The sequence below is a fragment of the Hylaeus volcanicus genome, chromosome 5 (genome assembly GCF_026283585.1).
Source record: "Hylaeus volcanicus isolate JK05 chromosome 5, UHH_iyHylVolc1.0_haploid, whole genome shotgun sequence".
Lineage (NCBI taxonomy): Eukaryota > Metazoa > Arthropoda > Insecta > Hymenoptera > Colletidae > Hylaeus > Hylaeus volcanicus.
Genome location: NC_071980.1, coordinates 2,640,727 through 2,660,044, shown reverse-complemented (window position 1 = coordinate 2,660,044; position 19,318 = coordinate 2,640,727). Strand labels below are relative to the sequence as shown.

Here is a 19,318-nt window from a genome sequence, read left to right as displayed (position 1 = left end):
GTTATAAACATCATAAAACAATTGACAAAAACTTTATTAAACGCTTTACAGGGGCAGCTATTGCTTGCAAAATCGGCAGCAGGGGCGTTTCATCAGAATAGTCCTATTTCTTTTTTTAGATTCACTTGTTTCCAAACTGGGAGCTCCTGAAATTCTTCTTGATTCATTCCTAATAGATCCTAGCGGAATAAACGTATTAAATACATAATATGCTGTATATTGTAAACGATTTCTTTTCTAAATATTTTCTCCACAAAATTTAAAGTATATAAAACAACACTAACTTGAAAATGTTGCGGTGATAAATACAGTTCCAAATGTGTAGGATCGACACCTTCTGGCAAAGGTCGTTGTAATAACTGAGCCGGAGGATACGTGCTTTTTGTTAATCGAGCCAATTCATTTTCTACGGTCAATACTTCTCCAGGATTTCGACCATCCTAATCATAAATCATTTTTTTTAAATAATTTAAATAGTTTTAATAAGTTTAGTACTATAAAAATACCTTTATATTTAATTCCGCGATATCGTCTTGATATCTCCACGTAGGAAATAAATTTATGAATTGCAAAGGTTCCAGACCAGCCCACACTAAGTAAATTGGAAATTTTGTAGTTTCTGGACGAATGTTTTGCCAATATTGCATAGCACTCATCATGGCTGCTCTTCTCTCAGCTTGCCATCTGACTGCTTTACTACCAGATTGATCCTCTGCTCCGGTATCCGGCCACCAGCCTTGCCATATCCACAATTCATGTTTGTTATCCAACAAAAATAAAGCTATAATAATAATAATAAATATATCAGTTTATTATTATTTTTTTATTAGCACTTTAGAGGTGCAAATTACCTGGTTGACTAACTTGATATAAATCTTCCTGTAGAAAAGGAAATGGAGTCGGCAAAGAAGCACGATGAGGACATAATATTTCTACAGGTTTAAATTCTTTAGAAATACTTGATAGATGAAACAGTCTTGGAGTATGTTCCTGTGATTGGTCTTTTTCTAACGATACGTACAATTTTTTATTCATTCCCCCTAATGCTGTATAATAAAACATATTATTAAATATTTTGATATTATATAAATTAAACTTTAAATATATTAAACCTGTACACTTTTACTAACCACTGAAGAATTCATCTGGTTCACTTCCTTCGTTAATCTCAAGAATCTCTATATTGCCTTCAGACAACAAACCAGTTTCCTGGGGTCGATTTTCTTGTAACTTTTTCGCTGCATTGCATGTATTCTAGGAATATTTTTTCCATTTAATAAGATGAATGTGAATTAAATTATTTTAAGTTGTCTGTTACTGCTTTCGTCGTAATGCAAAAACTTATGAAAAATACCTTTTTAATATGAGGCAATGCATTAGATCCATGCCACACATAAATTTTGTCGTTTTTAGTGTCTAGTAATAGAAGGGAACCTCTGCTTCTTAATTGACGAGTACTACAAGGGATCTCTATTAAAGACACCTCTGACTCTAAAGTACCTCGACATATGTACAATCGCCATCGTTTGTTACGTTTTGTATCAGTTTTTTTCCCAGAATGTACAATCATTCCTCCAGAAAATAAATTGAGAAATGCAGCTGGTTCATGTCCTTGAACTACACGTAGCTATAAAAAAAACGTGCCTGAATCTACAATATTTATCCAATAATGATCAATTAAACTTACCTGTGGTGCTTGATCATTATCTAACTCGATAGTTAGTAAAGCCGCGGCACCTTGCTCGTTCAAAGATGCATTTTGGCCTTGCCAAATGAAATAAACTGAACGATCACGGCCTTTCGCAGAATGTTTTGAAGGCATACCACTAAGTTCGCGGCCTATACAGAAAACAAGACAACGTATTATTATATACAAAATATTGTAGGGGCTAAGATAAAACATACTTACCAGTAATTGTAACAGAATACATCCAATATATAATATAACTATCTCCAGAGTAAAATTGCCCGATAGATGAATCATCCAAGAGAGTATGCGAGAACTCATCGATGTGCCACCCTTTCACATTTGTTGTTGTGATGACATATTGTTTCATTAACTATAATATAAAGTTAAGCTGAGCGTTCATCTTTCATTATATATTCTTACAAATATATAGTAATATAATTACCTCGTTATCATACCAACCAGTACCTCTACCCAAATGACTTCCTTCAAGAACTAAATCAACGGGCGTGGCATTTTCTTCTAATAAAGTATTAGTATTGCACATTTCTATAGTTATGGTTCCATCGACTTGTTCTTGGTTTTTATTACCCCGAACTCGTATAATCCCAGAAACATTTGGCCAGTCAAGGAACTTTTCTCTAAAAAGTAACGTTTCCACGTGTTGCGTCAACTTAGCAAGTAAGCACCATTTGGGTCTGACTTTAGCAGACTTTAAGTCCGTTTGAGATATTGTGCGTCTACCGATCATAGATGCCGAACTAATTGGACATACAGCGCACTCGGAATAATCATATCCTTCTTTCCACATTTCTGTAGCGAGGTGTGTTGCAAGTTTCTTTTTGTCAGTAGAAGCTCCCTTTCCACTCCAAATGTACATTTCGCTACCAAAATCAAACACTAGCACCTTTAAAGATACAATTAGTTACAATTATATGGAGAAGACGTGATGCGTTATACAAAAGTACTATTTTGGTATAATAACAAACCTTATTTGGATCAAGCATTTCAATTTTTGGTATAGCACCCCAATATTTTTCAAGAGGCACTAATTCTTCGCCTTTAATTTCATAAACCATATTTGTATCTATCATAGCTGTTTCGTAGAGTTCATCTTCGTCAGGATGCCCTCCATCAATAACTACGATTAACAAAAAAAATTCATTTCCATCATATCCCTTTAATATTTATGTAAAATAAAAATATTATCATACCATCCACGTCCTCATTTTCGACGCCAAGATAATTCCAAAACTTTTGCAATTGGCTTTTCGAACACGTCACTTTATTTTCATTAATAGTGATAACTTGAGACGCTTGAGAGCCAAGGTCTTTGTTTTGCTGAATACCCATTGCAATTTCTGCACCTCGAACCTTTTCAATAACATTACAATATTTCCCAACATAGTTGTAAACCTATAATGAAAACCATAAATTGACCACGATGTTTTAATAGCACTTTCATAAAACAGCATTCGTTTTTTTAATTACCTCCGACTTTGTTACCAAAACAAAATTATCACCGCTATTTATGCTTTCTGCAACTGGTTCGATTAATCTTACTTGTACATGTCGTCTACCTTTAATTAAGATCAACATTATGTCTTTGTATGGCTGTAGTTTATTTATCGAAACATTCGTTTCTGCAACGTTCCTTAACGTTACATTACTAAAGTCTTCGGTGGAAGCCAAGCCAGCCAGAGCTTCCATAGCCAAAGATGAATTCTTTGCCACTGTAATATGATATTTATTCCAATTTAATGCGATAAAACAACATTTAATAATGCAATACAACGTCTTACGTTTTTCAACATTCAATTGTTTCATCACTTTTTCTGCGATACCAGTTCGTATTTCAGTATACTCTGATTTCAAATCAGTACGAGCTGCAAGTACTTTAAGGGGATTTTTAGATACGCCGCGACGCCGCTGTATCCGTACATTGCGCTTCTGAACTAACCTATAATGTGTACATTATATAATATCATCAATCAAGATATAATTAATGATATTATTTGTTAAAAAAGATGAAATTTACAATTCAGATTGCGATGTAATTATATCAAAATCGGTCTCATTTAAATCAACAGATTCGGCTTCACATTTTTCGAATGAAACTCCAGTAAAAAAGGAAGTGAATGTTTCATCATCTATCTTGGGAATTGACACAGTAGGTGAGACATTTTTTCCTATTTTACATTCTTCACCTATAGAGTGTACAAATGTTAATATGGTCATAATGAAAATAATATTTCTAAATAAACAAGAATAAAATTACATTAGATACTAAAGAAAACGGTAGCAATGATGAATTTTAAAAACTATTTACTAACCACTGTCATCGCTTGTAGGCTCAGAATAACTTCCTCGCAACTTAGTACACGAATCCATACTTGGACTGCTTGGCATAGATACGGCACCCTTCACGTATCCTAAAAATGTATTCTGCGTATTCAGTATCTTACTTGTGTTTCGTATTAAGATATTCTTTACTCGACCAATTCAATCCACCAGTACATGAACATTATTTTAAATAATATTACCCTTTTTTGCTTTAAATCGTTCTGGACGAGGAGTTTTCTTTTTCCTATCCGCAATATTTCCTGTAACTTCGATAAGTGGTGAAGACGGTCCTGATTCTAACTTCTCTGGCTGTTCTACCTTCATTTTTCCAGCTACAGTAAACTTCGTTGCGTCTGATGCAGCTATTCTTTTTCTCCATCCTTCCGTAGCGGACCCTAACTTTCCAAGACAATCGGCAAGTACACCCTGTTTGATACTCAGTTCTTCTTTATTGGGTGAACTAGTATATAGTCCATCCTAATCAATCATTTTCATTAGGGATAATTAATTACACTACTACAGGTTATTAACAAGGCTATTAATAAGACCAATTACATATAAAGAAATACTCACCGATACATTAGATGACTCCGATGCTATGCGCCGCTTCCAATTTGTACTACCGCTACGCTGAAGTGCAGCTAATCGGTCTGCGATACTCATACTTGGACCATCATTAGTATCCGTGGCAGATATTGTTTGCGTTGCGCTACGATACAATCCTGGTAGTGTTACAGTATCTTGTTGTATTGTTGCATTATATGATTCACTTTCGTGTGTTTTGTTGCTAATCATGTGATGACTGGCGCTCTTCAACAATGAACCGTACCTATAAGTACTTAATTACAATATAGGTCACGTTCTCACGCACACTCTTTAACCTAAGGCAATCTTATCAGTACTTATAGTAATGAGTACAAAAAATGCGAAGACGTTGTTTCGAGGTAATTTATAAACATATTAACATAAAATCCGTTACCTGGTCTGCTTTGAAAAAATAGATTGACGTTGACAAGATACATCTTCACTTTTTACATTACACACTTCATGATTTCCAGATGTCTCGCCATCTGACGTTCGAATTGCCTCTTTATCCTTTTGAGATGGAGAGGTTTCAGTTCGAACATTGCTTATGCCATCTAATGCAGATTTAATTCTTATTTAATTCACCCAAAGTTCTAATTTTACGAGAAGGCACTGTATGCGTTTGCTTTAAACTACCAATTCCCTACCTTCTGTACCATTATCCTTCTCCACACCATGGTCACAATCCAAGTTGTACTGTGTAGAATAATTGCTTTCCATTGCGCTTCCTATCTGTAAACAAAATCTTGTATAAACATTAATGATGTCCTCTCTATTTCTATGATTACTATTCACCTCTTTCACAATACTCCAAACATAGTGACTTACCTTTTTCTCTTCCAATTTTAAGTTGGATTTTAATATAGAACGCGGTAAATCGAAATTTTCAAACGTTTGTTGTTCTAATTCTTCCGACTCCTTCTTAAGTACAGACTTTATTAATTTCAAACCCTCGAGTTCAGGACTTTTCGTTCGAGGCACGATTTGTGTGTGGGGTGTCACAGATTTTAAAATGCTTTTTGGCTGATCACTTTGAACAAGATTAACTTGTTTGCGAAGCTCTTGAAAAACGGCTAAAATGTCAGTAATTTATTATTACCTAAAATAATCGAACAGGATTCAATGAATCTATAGTACTTACAACTATCTAATGAATATCGACTAACGTTCAATGGAGATATCCGAGATGCTACTTCAACTTCTTCAGATGTAACTGGTTGCGTTTTATAACGAGTAGCTAGACGCCTCCGGGAATGCCTTTCCAATGGCATGTTATTTGACACTGAATTCTTTGCAGTATCAATTTTTTGATTAAACAAACGCACTCGATCTGCCAAGCTTAATTTGGAAGGGTCGAACTCATCATCGGTTGCAATAGAATTATCTTCTGTTAAACTTGACCTTTTAATCGATGTAGTGTTACGTTGATTTTGTAAAACTGCTTCTTGTACTTCTTGGAAAGTCACTGGTTGTGTATTAAATCTATCGTTTCCTTGAAGTTTTCGTTCTCTATAACGTTGTACGCCATACGAACCCTTGCTTGACGTTCCCTGAGACTGATTATCCTGATCTTTAGAATTTGCTCTTTCTTGCAAAGTTTTGAAATGCAATGCCATTTTGGAAACACTATTGCTACGATGTACACCATTTCTTTCTGAAGTATCTGTAGCATCCTCATTCCTTTCCAAAGACAATACTTCATCACTCGCGTATTCCTTGTTATGAGTCATTCCAGCAGAAAGTATAGTGTTTTTATCAAGTCTATTAGTTGCAAAGAGTCCATGCATGTTTATCTTATCTTCTAGCTTAGCTTCAAATACTGTTACCGTCTGTTTATCCTTTCCTGCAGGTGTATCTTTTATTTTACTATAATAAAATAAAAAATTGATTTCATGAAATGTTCTCATGAATTTGAGAAACAAGTGCTATAATTTATATAAACTTTGAAAAATAACAATAATGTATTACTGCTATACTCTTCAATGCAAAAGGCTGTAATTTCTAATCTAAATATATGCACACCAGAATGTTTAATGAACACTCGTTTCAAGGACTTACGAATGTTTTAGCGTATTAATTTTTGTTTTACAAATATTATAAAAGTGTAGCATAACAAGTTAGTTTATATATATACATCCTTCAAATTTTATAAACTGATTATATACACATCGAAGAGTATGAGTACAAAAAACAAACATGTCTTCAATTTAATAAAATACAAGATTGCTCTTTTTATAAATCAAAAACTGTATAAAAAATCGTTGACGCACTGCTTCAAGTCTGAATGAACTTTTAGACAGATGTACAGATAGTGTGCATGCTCTGATTCTCTGTTTTCTGGTAGCTTTCAGAATTGCTAGGTGGTCTATAATTAAACTTGGCACAGATTCAAAATCTTTCCAAACTTGCATATTACTATACCAACTAAATTTATAAACAATATTTGTTGTCGGATATTTCAAATTAATAGCAACGATAAATACAACAAAAAATGTTTAATTAAAATTTATAGTGTCAATAAAAAAAACTTTATCGCAAATGTATAATCCAGTTTATATTTTTTTACTTTTCAAGTTCGATTAAATAGCATTGTTTAAAACCACAATTTTATTTAAAATACTAATAATCAAATTCATAGTATGAACAAAATTTTATTTAAAAAACATAATATACATATAACTATCAGCTATTCGCAGCACAGACTGGTACTATCAATTATTTTATATAAAACTTATGGAACTAATAAAATTTGCGTTACATACCTATTCAATGTGTCAGAAAAAATAGCAGAAGTATTGGCACTCTCGCCACCTAAAGAAAGGTCTGTCTTTAAATAGTTACTGTTGGTCGTTAATCTCGCTTGTGATTTTTCTTGTAAACCATCACTCAAAGATGTGAATTCAAGAGACCTTCGTTTATTAAGTACATCAGTGAATTCATTAGGAATAGTGGAAGGCTGCACATGCCCTACCGATTGTGCTCTTTTTCGCAAAAATAAATCTGCTGGTTCAGTACATACTTCAGTACATACTTCATCGCTAACTATTGCTTCATCGTGTAAATTCAAACGGACTCGCGATTCGTTGTCTCTGCCACCGGGCTGTTTCAATATAGGTCGCACAGGATCAGTTTCCAACACACCACTTGTTCTACCTTGCAAAGAACGATTTCTAAGCATCGACAGTTTTTTCGGTGAGGTCGATTCTGTTTCGTAATTACATTCGTCCTGTGAATTTTTACGAGTACATTTCAAAATCGGTTTCTTGGGTTTATCATCATGTTCATCTGATTCTATGCTTGACTTTTTTTTCAATATCGGTCGTGGTTCCAAAGACGGTGGATCGCTACCAAACGATTCTTCTCGACTGTGCTTTTTCTTTAGTATTGGCCTCACCTCGGAACTATCAAGTATTTCAGGACCACTCACACTTGTTGCATCCATTGTAATGATCACGTGATGATTAACGCTACTTGTTCGTAGGCTATTTGTAGATTTTCTTTTAAGTATACCCTGTGGTTCTAAAGAACCAACTTGTCGATCCTCTCTATCATCCTCTCTAGACGATTTTCGTTTTAATATAGAAGTAGGCTGGGGATCCGGGCTTTGATCCCTTTTAATAATTTCATCTAGAGACGATCGCCTTTGATTTTTTAATATGGGCCTGAATTCGGAATAAGTATTATCAGCAAAAGAAATGTCTGGTGAACAGCTGCGGCGTCGGAGAATCTCGCTCTCATCTAGACTACTACGCTTTTTTAAAATACCATGTCTTTTAGGTGTTGGTTCTACTACAGACGGCGAAAACGTTACTGGCAAAACTGTATGAGTGGAATTAAACAAACTTTGACCGGCTTCGCTATCAGACATCTTATGCTTAAGAATCGAAACTGGTATATGTTGGTGACTTAAAGATCCATCTTGAGTATGTTCATCGTTTGATTTTTTTAATATAGAACATTTTCTTGGCGATGATTCTAATACGTGTGCATTTTTTGTGTCATTCTCTGTATTATTAACGGAATTTCCTTGAGAAGCATTGCACGAATGGTTTTCCGATTGTGGTCCATAATTTGTAGACAAATTTGTCTGCGACGTAAGTCTTTCTACACGTTCTATCGTGGATTTTGTTAAAGCTGTTAATGCATCAACTCTCCGTGACACTTCTGAATCACTGTGGCCGCCACTGTCGTACAATAAAATATTGTATTAATTTCGTGCTTTAACGTGAAAATAATAAGAGAATGAAGAGCAAATGAAAAATAATAGAAATAATATTTAGAATATAAATTATAAATACATATACAAATAAGTGTTCTGCAAAAGTTAACAAATAAAATTACCTAGTTCGTTGTATATTTGAATACTTAGTGCTTGCAAGAGGATTAACAGAAGGCGATGTAGAGGTTTTTGGATGATTTGTAACATATTGAGTACTAACTTTCTGGTAAGCTGTTTTTGACTCAAGTGGCTTTTTACTTAAATTAGTTGTTACTTGACGTTGATTACTAGAATTGGAAGTAGATATTGTGTCAGATATGTAGCCTTGCTTATTTGATTGTCTTCTAGTTCGTCTGTCGTTATATTCAGCTAAAAATATATACAAAATTTTTAATACATTATTATTGACTTCTTACAAATAAAAATCAAATAATTAACATGTTAAGTTACTTACACTGATTTAAATTGTCTCCTGCTGTTTCCATATTAAGCGATCTATTTAAATATGATTTTCGCTTATAGCTTTTATCTCTTTCACGAACAGGATTTATAGTACTATTGTTACCTGATATTGAATTTTCCTATATAAATTGTTACATATTATTATTTCACATATACATTCTATAATTATACATTGAAAAGAAATACTTACAACTTTAACTAATAAACTAGTGCTAGGTTGCAGGCCTAAAGGAGCTGATGCATCTGACATACCTAATCTTCTTGATAGTAATGTTCCCCCTACATAAATAAAGTAAATATTAAGAAACATCAAGTACAATATTGAAATATAATATTAAATTGCTGCTACAAACTACAGTTTACCATTAGGCGATGTTATTGAGGCAGCTCTTAATCTGGAAGCTTTAGTTTCACGAATTGTTGTTGTTTTATACAATGTAAGATTCTTACTACCTTCTCTATTTTCTGTCCTCGAAATTAGACGACTGTTTTTATCCAACATGGAGTTACGACTCTTATTCTCTGTTACAAAAACAGAGAAATATATATCAAATTGAAGTACATTGCATATACTCTAAAAATCTATGTATCATCTAGCAATTGTTTCTGCATAATAAAAATACAAATTCAGTTTATAGATATTGGAAATTTAAGCAAAAATTGGCTTACTATTCACAGCACATGGTGTTATATTCTTTTTGGCTGAACATTCTACGCTCTGTTGACTATGATGCATGTCATTATAATGAGAACAAACATTTTGATTCTCATATCGTGTGGAATTATTTTCTGTTCTATTCAAAGAACCTTTTTCACTGGCTGCCATTAAAACTGTGGCTCCAGCAGCTACCATTCCTAAAAGTAGACGTTTAACACGTATGATTTTTTTGGGCATACTTTCTTCTTCACTTAATTACACATGAACAGACATATTTAATTTCCCAAAATCCAAAGTATAGAACCAATTAAAGTATAACGTACATATCAAATTTCAACGATTTTTGATCGTTTAAATTTAAATGTAAAGTGACAGTTTAATAAAGAAACAAGTAAAAAATATTAAATATTTCAAGAATAATCCATTTATTCCTTAAGAGTTCAGAACACATGCGTGCACAATAGAGAATCTAATAATAGTCTTGACAAAAGTTTTCATCTGTTTCGAAAATGAAATTCAACTGTACATATTGTTACAAAAACATCATAAAATTCTATCACGACAAGCAACACTTGTGTTATCAATATTTCATAACAACGTTCAGGATGTTTACGATGTTTTAGTGGTGTACAACGTGAATTATGACAAAAGCTCTCTTCACACTTACTGATCTAATAAAACTTTTGTTTCATCGCAGCCATATCACGATTCAAAACAAATCTACAAATAATCGAGAACGCAGCCAGTGACGCAGATGAGTTACGTCGTTATCACAGCTATTCAATAAGTACTACTTATAAAATACATATAAAAAGCACCCATACAAATCGGGCGGATGTATAAAATACACGAGATTTGGATTCTATTGCGAGCAAAATAATTTACAACGGAAAGAAAAATTGCCTCCCAGGAAAAATTGCACAGGTATTAGTCATTACAATTTCTCTTATAACGAAGTAGAACGAATAGAATCGAAAGTACGTGACGTATGGAACCAGATGGCGCGATGGCGTTACTTGAACTTGAATCAACTTGAATCGAATCAAATTACACCAATGCAGAAAAATAATAGTGATTCGTAATTAAAATTGTTTAAAAACCTTTTTAATTTTCAAGCTCGTTTTATCATCGTATATTTTGATTCTCAAAGATTCGCGGAAAATTAATGTTCACCAATATAAACATGGTATCATTTAAATTACATTTCGTAAACAGCATACCATTGTTTTACATATGAATATAAATAATGTGAATATAATCATTATCAATTTAAAGAAAATGATACTCCAAAGTGTTCTTCTATATTGAAACAAGAAAGACATGGATAACACAGAATTACTATTTTTTGACACATTTTCACACGACATTTCAGAGGTGAGGTTATCTTGTTTACTTTCACGTAAGATACGACACATGTGACAATTTTAACAAATACCTTTCATCCTTTTCAGGAACTTAACTTAGATTTAGTGCAGTTTCCGAAACCTGTATATATTAGCGAAGTTAGAATTATTCCACTGGGTGCTAGAGTACAAGCAGATTTTCCTGGGGGTGTTCGTTTGGGGTAACTAATGATTTCCTTATGTTAAAATAAAGAAACTATATTTGAAGTTGTTCAATCTCTCAATTTAATTTCAGAGCAACAAATCCATCACAATTTGAAATTGAATTTTTTGTAAACGATTTAAGTAAGCCTGGAGCTTCTACATTTGAATCTCTAGGAGAACTAGAATACAAACAAAATATTCATATTCAATTGGAATGTGAGAGAAAGCAGATTCCCACGGATGGGTTGGTATTAAGAGGATGGTATACTACCATCACTTTAGCTGTATATGGAACATTGACAAAGTCTTTGAATAATCCTCAAGAAGTTATTAGTTCAGCTGCTGGTTCTGCAGCTTGTGCGAGTGGATTAGAGGAAGTTATAGAAAATACTACTCAAATTTCAGAACAGCAATCTGAGTGGTATTATGAGAATCAAGCGCAGACTAATTCAAGTGTAGGTGGAAATAATATAAAATTAACTATAAATTCATATGATTGTATTTGGAAGTAGGAATCTAAAAATATTTACATGAAATTTATAGGAAACATGTGTGGCAGCAACACCACCACCTCCTATACAACCAATACAAACAGTAGAATCATCCAGAAATTCAACATCAGATACTGGAAAAACAGATGTAGGACATTGGGAAGAAGATGGTACCAGTGGTACTCTAAAATCTGTGAAACGTCCTTCTTCACCACCTTCTGAATCTTTGGTATCTTTAAGTCCTGAATCAATATCAGCAGAGGAAGAAGAAGGAGACCAGGATGGTGGTGACCAAGAAACAGGAGAACCATTCGAACCTATATTATCCGATGAAGATATAATGGCAGATGACATACCACCCACTACAGAATATGAATGTGAAAATGTGCAATTAGATGACATTTATTCGTTAAGTCCACCTGATTTATTGGAGCTAGAAAAATCAGTGAATATCATCGAAGAATACACTATTAGCAATGAAATGTTGGATAAGATACACGAAATATTTCAGTCTTTATCAAAGTCAGTTTTACATTTTAATAATGCATCTGGTCAGGAGAAAGAGACATTCGTTCATAATTGCGAGACTTTATGCACAATACTTAGCCCTTTTTATTTAAATAGTTCAGATTTTAATGACTTAACCAATATCGTGAATGCAGGCTTAGATATGGATCTTGCTCGTGCTCAACCTCAACCAGCTTATAAAGTTCGCCACGTCAAAGTTGGTGTACGACTAGCAGAAGCTTTATGTAAACTTTTACAAGGTCCAGATATACTGTTAAAAGTAGATGCCCCTTATAAATTATTAGCATTATGCATGCGCGAAAACGTAGCGCTTCCCGTAAAACTTTCTGCTCTTCGTACATTAGATGCTGCATTGATAAGTCCTATAATTGTTCAAGAGTTTCTTAAGTCAAAAAGTAATCTATATAAAAATGCTTTAATGATGTTAGACACGGCTAAGTTAGCAAGATTGAAATATGCCTTGAGTTCATTATTACGGAAAGTACATACTTACGAATTTCTTGATGAAATGAAAGAACTCAACGAATTTGCTGTGACCGAATTAACAAATACGTATGTATGTGCACCAACATTAATGGCTCAACCAAAACGTCAGCTTCCAGCTGGAGCCCAAATGGAATTCGAACGAGAACAAAATCGAAATCCACGATGTCACTTGATAGCATACTTCGAGCATCATAAACTCTTATATCACGTTCTTGTGACACTTACTTCTCCAAAATCAGATATAAATTTAATTAAAGCTACTCGACATTTTCTTTTACGTATTTCAGATACAAAAGAAGGTTTACTATATTTACTGAAAGAACCAGAAATTACTAAATTAATTTTGAAAGCTTTAAAGTGCGCATTACCCGGCGCAGGGTCCGTCTTAGCTTGGCGGCTTCAAGTCGTACAATGTTTATTACATTTAAAATATCAACCTTCTGATTGGTTGGCTTTAAAGAAGCTTCATTCCTTTCTAATATTTCCCGAAGGTTTACAAGCTATAATAACAGTTCTTTCAACAGGGGAATTTATTGATATTTTAATCCCCTATCTATCCGATCCAAATCTTTGTGAATTCTCAGCAGAGATTATATCAGCAACCGTTCGTTATTCCGATCGAATAGAAGTATTTCAAAATCGTGCCACAATTATTCTAGAAAAGTCGCGGGCTCAGGCTGTTTTAAAAGACATTACATCGTACATGACTACAGCAGCACAACCTGCTCATTGGAATTATGGAGATGTTTCTCAGCTCGTTGCATGCATTAAGAAAAGTGCAGATAAAGCAGCCTCTCTTCCTGGACAATTAATTACCGCATGTAGAATTTTATATTATCTTGTTTTTCCTTCTAATAATGATGTGGATCCAATGGAGCCTTACATCGAATTAAAATATAGAAATGCATTGACTCAGTTATTTGCTGCCGATGGTTTAACAGCTCTTATCGCTGTTATGGCAAATATTTCAGAATTTTATGAACAACCATTTTTGCACCGTGCAGCTCTAACAGGTCGGAGAGGTTTAGCATTAGTTGCATTGCTTCTTCCATGTGTGAAATTAACGCGGGCATTGCTAGAACGTCTTGTAAAATGTATGGCAACAGACTTCAAAGATTTGACGGCTGTAGTACCATTACTTGGCGTTTATTCGTTAGTTGAAGCCATTCCTACCGTTCGAATTGTGCAAACATTGTCTGAAGAAATAGTAGAAACACTTTTAGTTTTTACGCAAGCCGTGGATTCAGATGGATCAGGAAATGTAGCAAAATCATTGTGGACACAGATGCTAGGTGAAGTTCTAAAAATGGTTTCTCTTAGTCCATGTAATTTTATACCTGGCTTGAAACTTTTAACAAGACTGTTACCACCTGTTTTAACTTTAAAGGAAACAATAATTGAGGATGCTGCTCGTGTCCTAGGCTTTAGAAAATTATGGTCTGCTCACTTACAGGCTCAAGCTAATAATTTGATTGAAACGTTACGTTTGCTTTGCGCTAGTTGGAACAAAGATTTACTAATTCTTCTTTCAAAAGTATGCAAACAGTTAAGTGATTTAGCAGCACCTACAGCTTTACTTGTAGGTAGATGTTTATTAGATGGTATGATAGCCTCGTCTTCCCTAGAAAATAATGTTTTAATTCTTGGGTTACTCAGCGAGCTTGCAAGACACGCACCTATGAAAGCTACTTTGTTAACTTTAACTAGTCCCGCTTCTAGAGCACAAGTAAAATCCGATCAAAAATATCCACCTGTTATCGAGATGATGTGCACAGTGCTTAAAAATACAAGTAACATTCGGATTCAATATGAAATCCTTGACATCTTTGAAACATTATGCGATTGTACACTAAGTCTTATGCAGGAAGATGCAAATGAACCTTTTGAAAAAAGGCTCACTCATTCAGTACCAAGCAAGGAACCCCTATTATCTATTCTGGCTGCACTCATCGACATACTAGCGACTAGTACAAAATTTGAAACTGAAGTGCTACATAGTACACTTCGAATACTTTCGTCTCTTAGCAGCCATAACTACGGTTTATATCACGTGAAAAGCTGTTTAGAAAATAATCCCGATGCATTACGATCATTATTAGAGCATATCTCTGTATTAGAAGATCCTGAGGCTCAAGCTATCGTAGATTTAACTATAACGTTCTTAGAAAATTTAATTGCGTCTGAATCACAGGGAAGATCTTTATATCTACGTGTACAACAACTAGCATCATTGATATCATGGGATAAAAATGATCATCCCTTGGAAAAGATAAAAAGTGCACAAGAGTTAGTAGAAATTTTGAAGTCTGCAGAAGACAAAGAAGAAAAGGAACCAATTCCAGAAATGTTAGAACCATTATTGCCAACTCCAGAAGCTTTATTGAATCAATTTTCTCAGCGATGTTTAGGAACTCCAGATCTTGCTTCTAAACGACCGAAGAAATTTACATTTACGTCACCCAGTCAAACACCAAGCGAAAATACAGTGGATTTGTTAGCCCTTGCAGCTGAATTACTTCCTGCTGATTTTAATCTACTAACAGAAGCTCAAAGTTTATGCTCTAAAGCACCTCCTGATGATGCTACTCAACCACTACAATCGAAAACTCAAGCCGACGATCAAGAAACTAGAGACATTCAAAAGCAATCAACATCACCTGTTTCTAAAGTAAAACAACCGTTTGGTAAGTTATACAAATGTACATATTTATTACATTTTACAATATTGAGTAAAACTTCGTAATAATATTACATAATGGTTTTATACATCCACAGATATCATTGAATAATTTTTCTTTTGTCCTTTTTTCTATTATTTTTCAGTTACGCCTATGAGAGGTAGAACGCAATTTACCAATTCTTTAAGGGGTGGACCTGTCGTGGGAAGTGTAGGTAGAGGGGCAGATCCATTTAGATCCAGACCACCAAACACTTCGCGACCACCATCTCTTCATGTTGATGATTTCGTAGCATTAGAAACATGTGGAGCACAACCAACAGGACCTACAGGTTATAACAAACTTAGTATCCGCGGGACCTGTCCTTCTCGAGCGATCAATGCAGGAACAAGAAGTAGACCTTGGGCACAAGAAACACGACCTCCTTACCTCCGTTAATTTTGTATTTAGTTAAAAAGAAATAATGTTTATTCGTAATAACACTGATTTTGTAATTTGCCATTTACAATGCAATTGAAGATTTCATAATAATAAATTTAATATATGATACAGTAGACTTTGTGTATGATCCTTTCAATACCATTTAGGTAATTAATAAAACCAACATTCTTCAAAAGTTAGAATTTTAAACAACTTGAATTAATATTAAATTCAGTTTTTAAATTAAAGAAAAGTGTAATAAAAAATTGTTGCTTGTCTACGTACACTACTTATTATTCATAAGTATATTCATGGACATTATTTTTTATTAAGTCTCTCGATTTTTTCTTCCCATTCAACATACAATATTTTAAAATTGTTATAGTCATTTCTCAGTTTCCTCACTTCCTTACGATTGTATCTATTCTGAAACACCAATGAATATGAAAATGTAATTTCGTAACCTGTACATTTTAAAATATCTTTAAGAATAATTATATACCTCGCTTGCAAAAATATCAAACAATAGTTTTTCAAATCTTTTTATAGTTTCAAAGAATCGTTGAGAAGGGTTCATCTTGTTCTCTAATACAAATTCCATCAAAAATAGTATATAACGAAAATCTTTGTGATAACATGCCATGTATAAGAGTGTTTCTACAATGACAGCATTTGGCACAAAACCAATGTTATTCATTTGTTCTAAAAAAACCATTCCATCTTTAAGATATGGACATCCAAGAGCCAGTACTCCAAATGTCATAATATTTGGTCGAAGATTATATTGTTGTATTTGATTAACAACATCCTATATTCAAATATAAATTAACATTATAATAGGTAAAAAGTATGTAAATTGCATTATAAATTGTTAATTAACAAACAAATAACTTACTTTTGCTTCTTTGTACTGTTTCCTAATATTTCTTCTGTGAATAAGTATATTAAAAAAACTAATATCCACTTTTACTTTTTTAGCCCTGACTAGGTCAAGGAAAGCTTTTTCTGCTTCCATTGAAGGTGGAAGTAATTTTAACATCATTGAAATTATCTTAACATCAGGTTGTACATCATCATTTTCCATTTTTTTCCATATATTTTCAATTCCTCCAAATAAAATTAATCTATTCTTTTCTAATATGTCATTTAAATTTTGAGATAATATTTCATTTCTGTCAATCACAACTGCCTTTGAATCATTGTCTACTGACATCTGATTTGTGGACTTATTTTTTTGTAATACCTCTTTTATCATTTTAAGAAATGAAATACTTAAAACTGGTGGGGAATCTAATAAGTCTATTTTTCCTGTTTCATTCAGATTAACTTGTGTACCTAATAATTTTGATACTACAATATCATTTATTTTTAAGTCTCCAAAATTTAAATCTCTAATTGCTCTCAGAAGTAGATTGTAATGAATTATTGTTGGCTTTACATTATTTTTTCTCATCTGATACCATAAAGTTAAAGCATATTTTAAACCATTTTCTTTATCGGAAATTGCTGAGTGAAATAGAGAAGCATATATATTTGGTGAAATACGATATCTGTCCCTTACTTCATCTGCTATTTCAAAAGCAGTTGTAATTTGTTTATGCCAACTATAAGCTTTTATTAAAGTTGTATAATGTGATTGATTTAAAACATAATTGGTCTCATAAAAATGTTGTCTTAAAGAATGCAACTGTTCTAATGCTTTCTCTGTATTTTTGCATATTGCACAAGCATTTATTAAACTGTTATATGTTGCTCCAGTAGGAGTTAAACCATATCTCTTCATTTTGTTATACAGCTTAAAACATGTTTTTATATCTCCTTGTAAAGAAAATGCACGAATTAAAAGATTAAACATAAATACTGTAGGTTTGCTACGATTTTCCTTCACAGTATCTAATACACTTAATGCTTGTTTTAAATCTCCTCTTGATATGTAAGAAATAATAAGTTTATGATATTGACTATCTCTTACTTTATGCCAGTTTGGAATTTTTGCATCATTTTCTGTAAACCTTTCTTCTTCTAATTCATCCTCATCCATTTCAACTCCTTCATACTTTTCATATGAAAGATCTCCAAAAACGTCGGCATCGTTTGGTAAACTTTCTGTATGCAATTTTCTTTGGAGATTCAATGAATTTAAAAGACATCTTTGAATGTCCATTCTCAATGAACTATTTTTATTAAATCCATCTTTGTTACACAATAAAGAACATAAATGGCTTGTATTGACATTTGTATAAATACTATAATTGTATGCCTTTATTATGCATAAACATGGCCTTCTTTGTTTAATACAATGAATGTGTTCGTTAATATAACCTGTGAGAATTTTCGACTTTATAAGGGAATTCGTTTTCGATAAAAACATATTGAACACAGTAACTTCTCTTTTTTATAAAGTTCTATTAAACAAACTTAATTTATCATTTAGAAAATAAATTATTTCTAGATAATCATACGTTCATGGATTGTGATTGATACTCTTAACAATACTTGCATTGCCATTGATTTGAACTATATGGAACTATACATACCAATAAGGTATCCACTGAATGCATCCAGAATGATTATCGCTCAATGAGCGAGTACCAATGGCGCCATCGGTGGCGAAACGTCCAAGTTTATAGTGAATACAGGGTGTCCCGAAAATGTTGTAAAACCCTGAAACTTGAAATGGATGGTTCGGGAGGTGATTTGAAACAACTTTTTCCTTAGCGAAAATGTTATCCGAGGCTTCGTTGAGGAGATATTAACGGAAAACACTGACCAATCACAGCGCGCGTATACCGTTGGAGCGGCTGCGATAACGAAGGCTATGTGTTAAGCGGCCGCGCTTGTACGCGATAAGTGACTCAACGTGCATCGAAGGCCATTGACGCGGCCGCTTAGCTTGTAGCCTTCGCTACGCTGATTGGTCGGGGGTTTCTCTTAATATCTCCTTGTAACGAAGCCTCGGACAACATTTTCGCTAAGAAAAAAGTTGTTTCAAATCACCTCCCGAACCACCCATTTCAAGGTGTTACAACATTTTTGGGACACTCTGTATAGTTCCCTACTGCTGCTGCTAGATGACGCCACTAACAAAGGGGTCGATAATTGTTGCTGCATTAAATAACTATTCTATTATTACTTCGATTTCGTAGTAATATAATTGATGCACTAACGTTATCTTGAAACCAGAGAAGTCATAAATATTGGTGAAATAAAAATT

At 33.5% G+C, this 19,318-nt stretch overlaps 3 protein-coding genes across 6 annotated transcripts; 1 reads left to right on the top strand and 2 right to left on the bottom strand.

The window, feature by feature from the left end:
* Positions 1-16: 16 nt before the first annotated feature.
* On the bottom strand, positions 17-10,762 carry LOC128877225 (supervillin-like). The gene is made up of 28 exons (XM_054124356.1): positions 10,622-10,762; positions 9,966-10,151; positions 9,660-9,818; positions 9,487-9,575; positions 9,289-9,415; positions 8,957-9,203; positions 7,378-8,799; positions 5,757-6,481; positions 5,444-5,688; positions 5,263-5,347; positions 5,010-5,169; positions 4,604-4,859; positions 4,231-4,507; positions 4,021-4,119; positions 3,726-3,894; positions 3,490-3,647; positions 3,179-3,420; positions 2,902-3,103; positions 2,677-2,828; positions 2,133-2,594; positions 1,910-2,060; positions 1,688-1,839; positions 1,355-1,627; positions 1,131-1,254; positions 852-1,046; positions 507-781; positions 285-440; positions 17-179 (listed from the first exon to the last, which is right to left on the bottom strand). Exons 2-28 carry the CDS (start codon positions 10,147-10,149, stop codon positions 93-95), a joined length of 6,873 nt encoding a protein of 2,290 aa, XP_053980331.1. The 5' UTR covers positions 10,150-10,151; positions 10,622-10,762; the 3' UTR covers positions 17-92.
* A 7-nt stretch (positions 10,763-10,769) lies between these two features.
* On the top strand, positions 10,770-16,238 carry LOC128877227 (protein virilizer). The gene is made up of 6 exons (XM_054124362.1): positions 10,770-10,878; positions 11,230-11,328; positions 11,406-11,518; positions 11,593-11,956; positions 12,045-15,690; positions 15,830-16,238. The coding sequence occupies exons 2-6, from the start codon at positions 11,275-11,277 to the stop codon at positions 16,120-16,122; spliced, it is 4,470 nt and encodes a 1,489-aa protein (XP_053980337.1). The 5' UTR covers positions 10,770-10,878; positions 11,230-11,274; the 3' UTR covers positions 16,123-16,238.
* LOC128877230 (pentatricopeptide repeat-containing protein 1, mitochondrial-like) lies at positions 15,697-18,814 on the bottom strand. 4 transcript variants are annotated; one of them, XM_054124367.1, is made up of 5 exons: positions 18,642-18,814; positions 17,000-18,426; positions 16,607-16,912; positions 16,390-16,530; positions 15,697-16,009 (listed from the first exon to the last, which is right to left on the bottom strand). In XM_054124367.1, exons 2-4 carry the CDS (start codon positions 18,266-18,268, stop codon positions 16,423-16,425), a joined length of 1,683 nt encoding a protein of 560 aa, XP_053980342.1. In that variant the 5' UTR covers positions 18,269-18,426; positions 18,642-18,814; the 3' UTR covers positions 15,697-16,009; positions 16,390-16,422. The 4 variants fall into 4 exon arrangements, with proteins under 4 accessions (XP_053980342.1, XP_053980343.1, XP_053980341.1 ...); XM_054124368.1 differs by lacking the exon at positions 18,642-18,814 and having other exon boundaries at positions 17,000-17,922; positions 18,077-18,635; XM_054124366.1 differs by lacking the exon at positions 18,642-18,814 and having other exon boundaries at positions 15,697-16,084; positions 17,000-18,635.
* Positions 18,815-19,318: the final 504 nt, after the last annotated feature.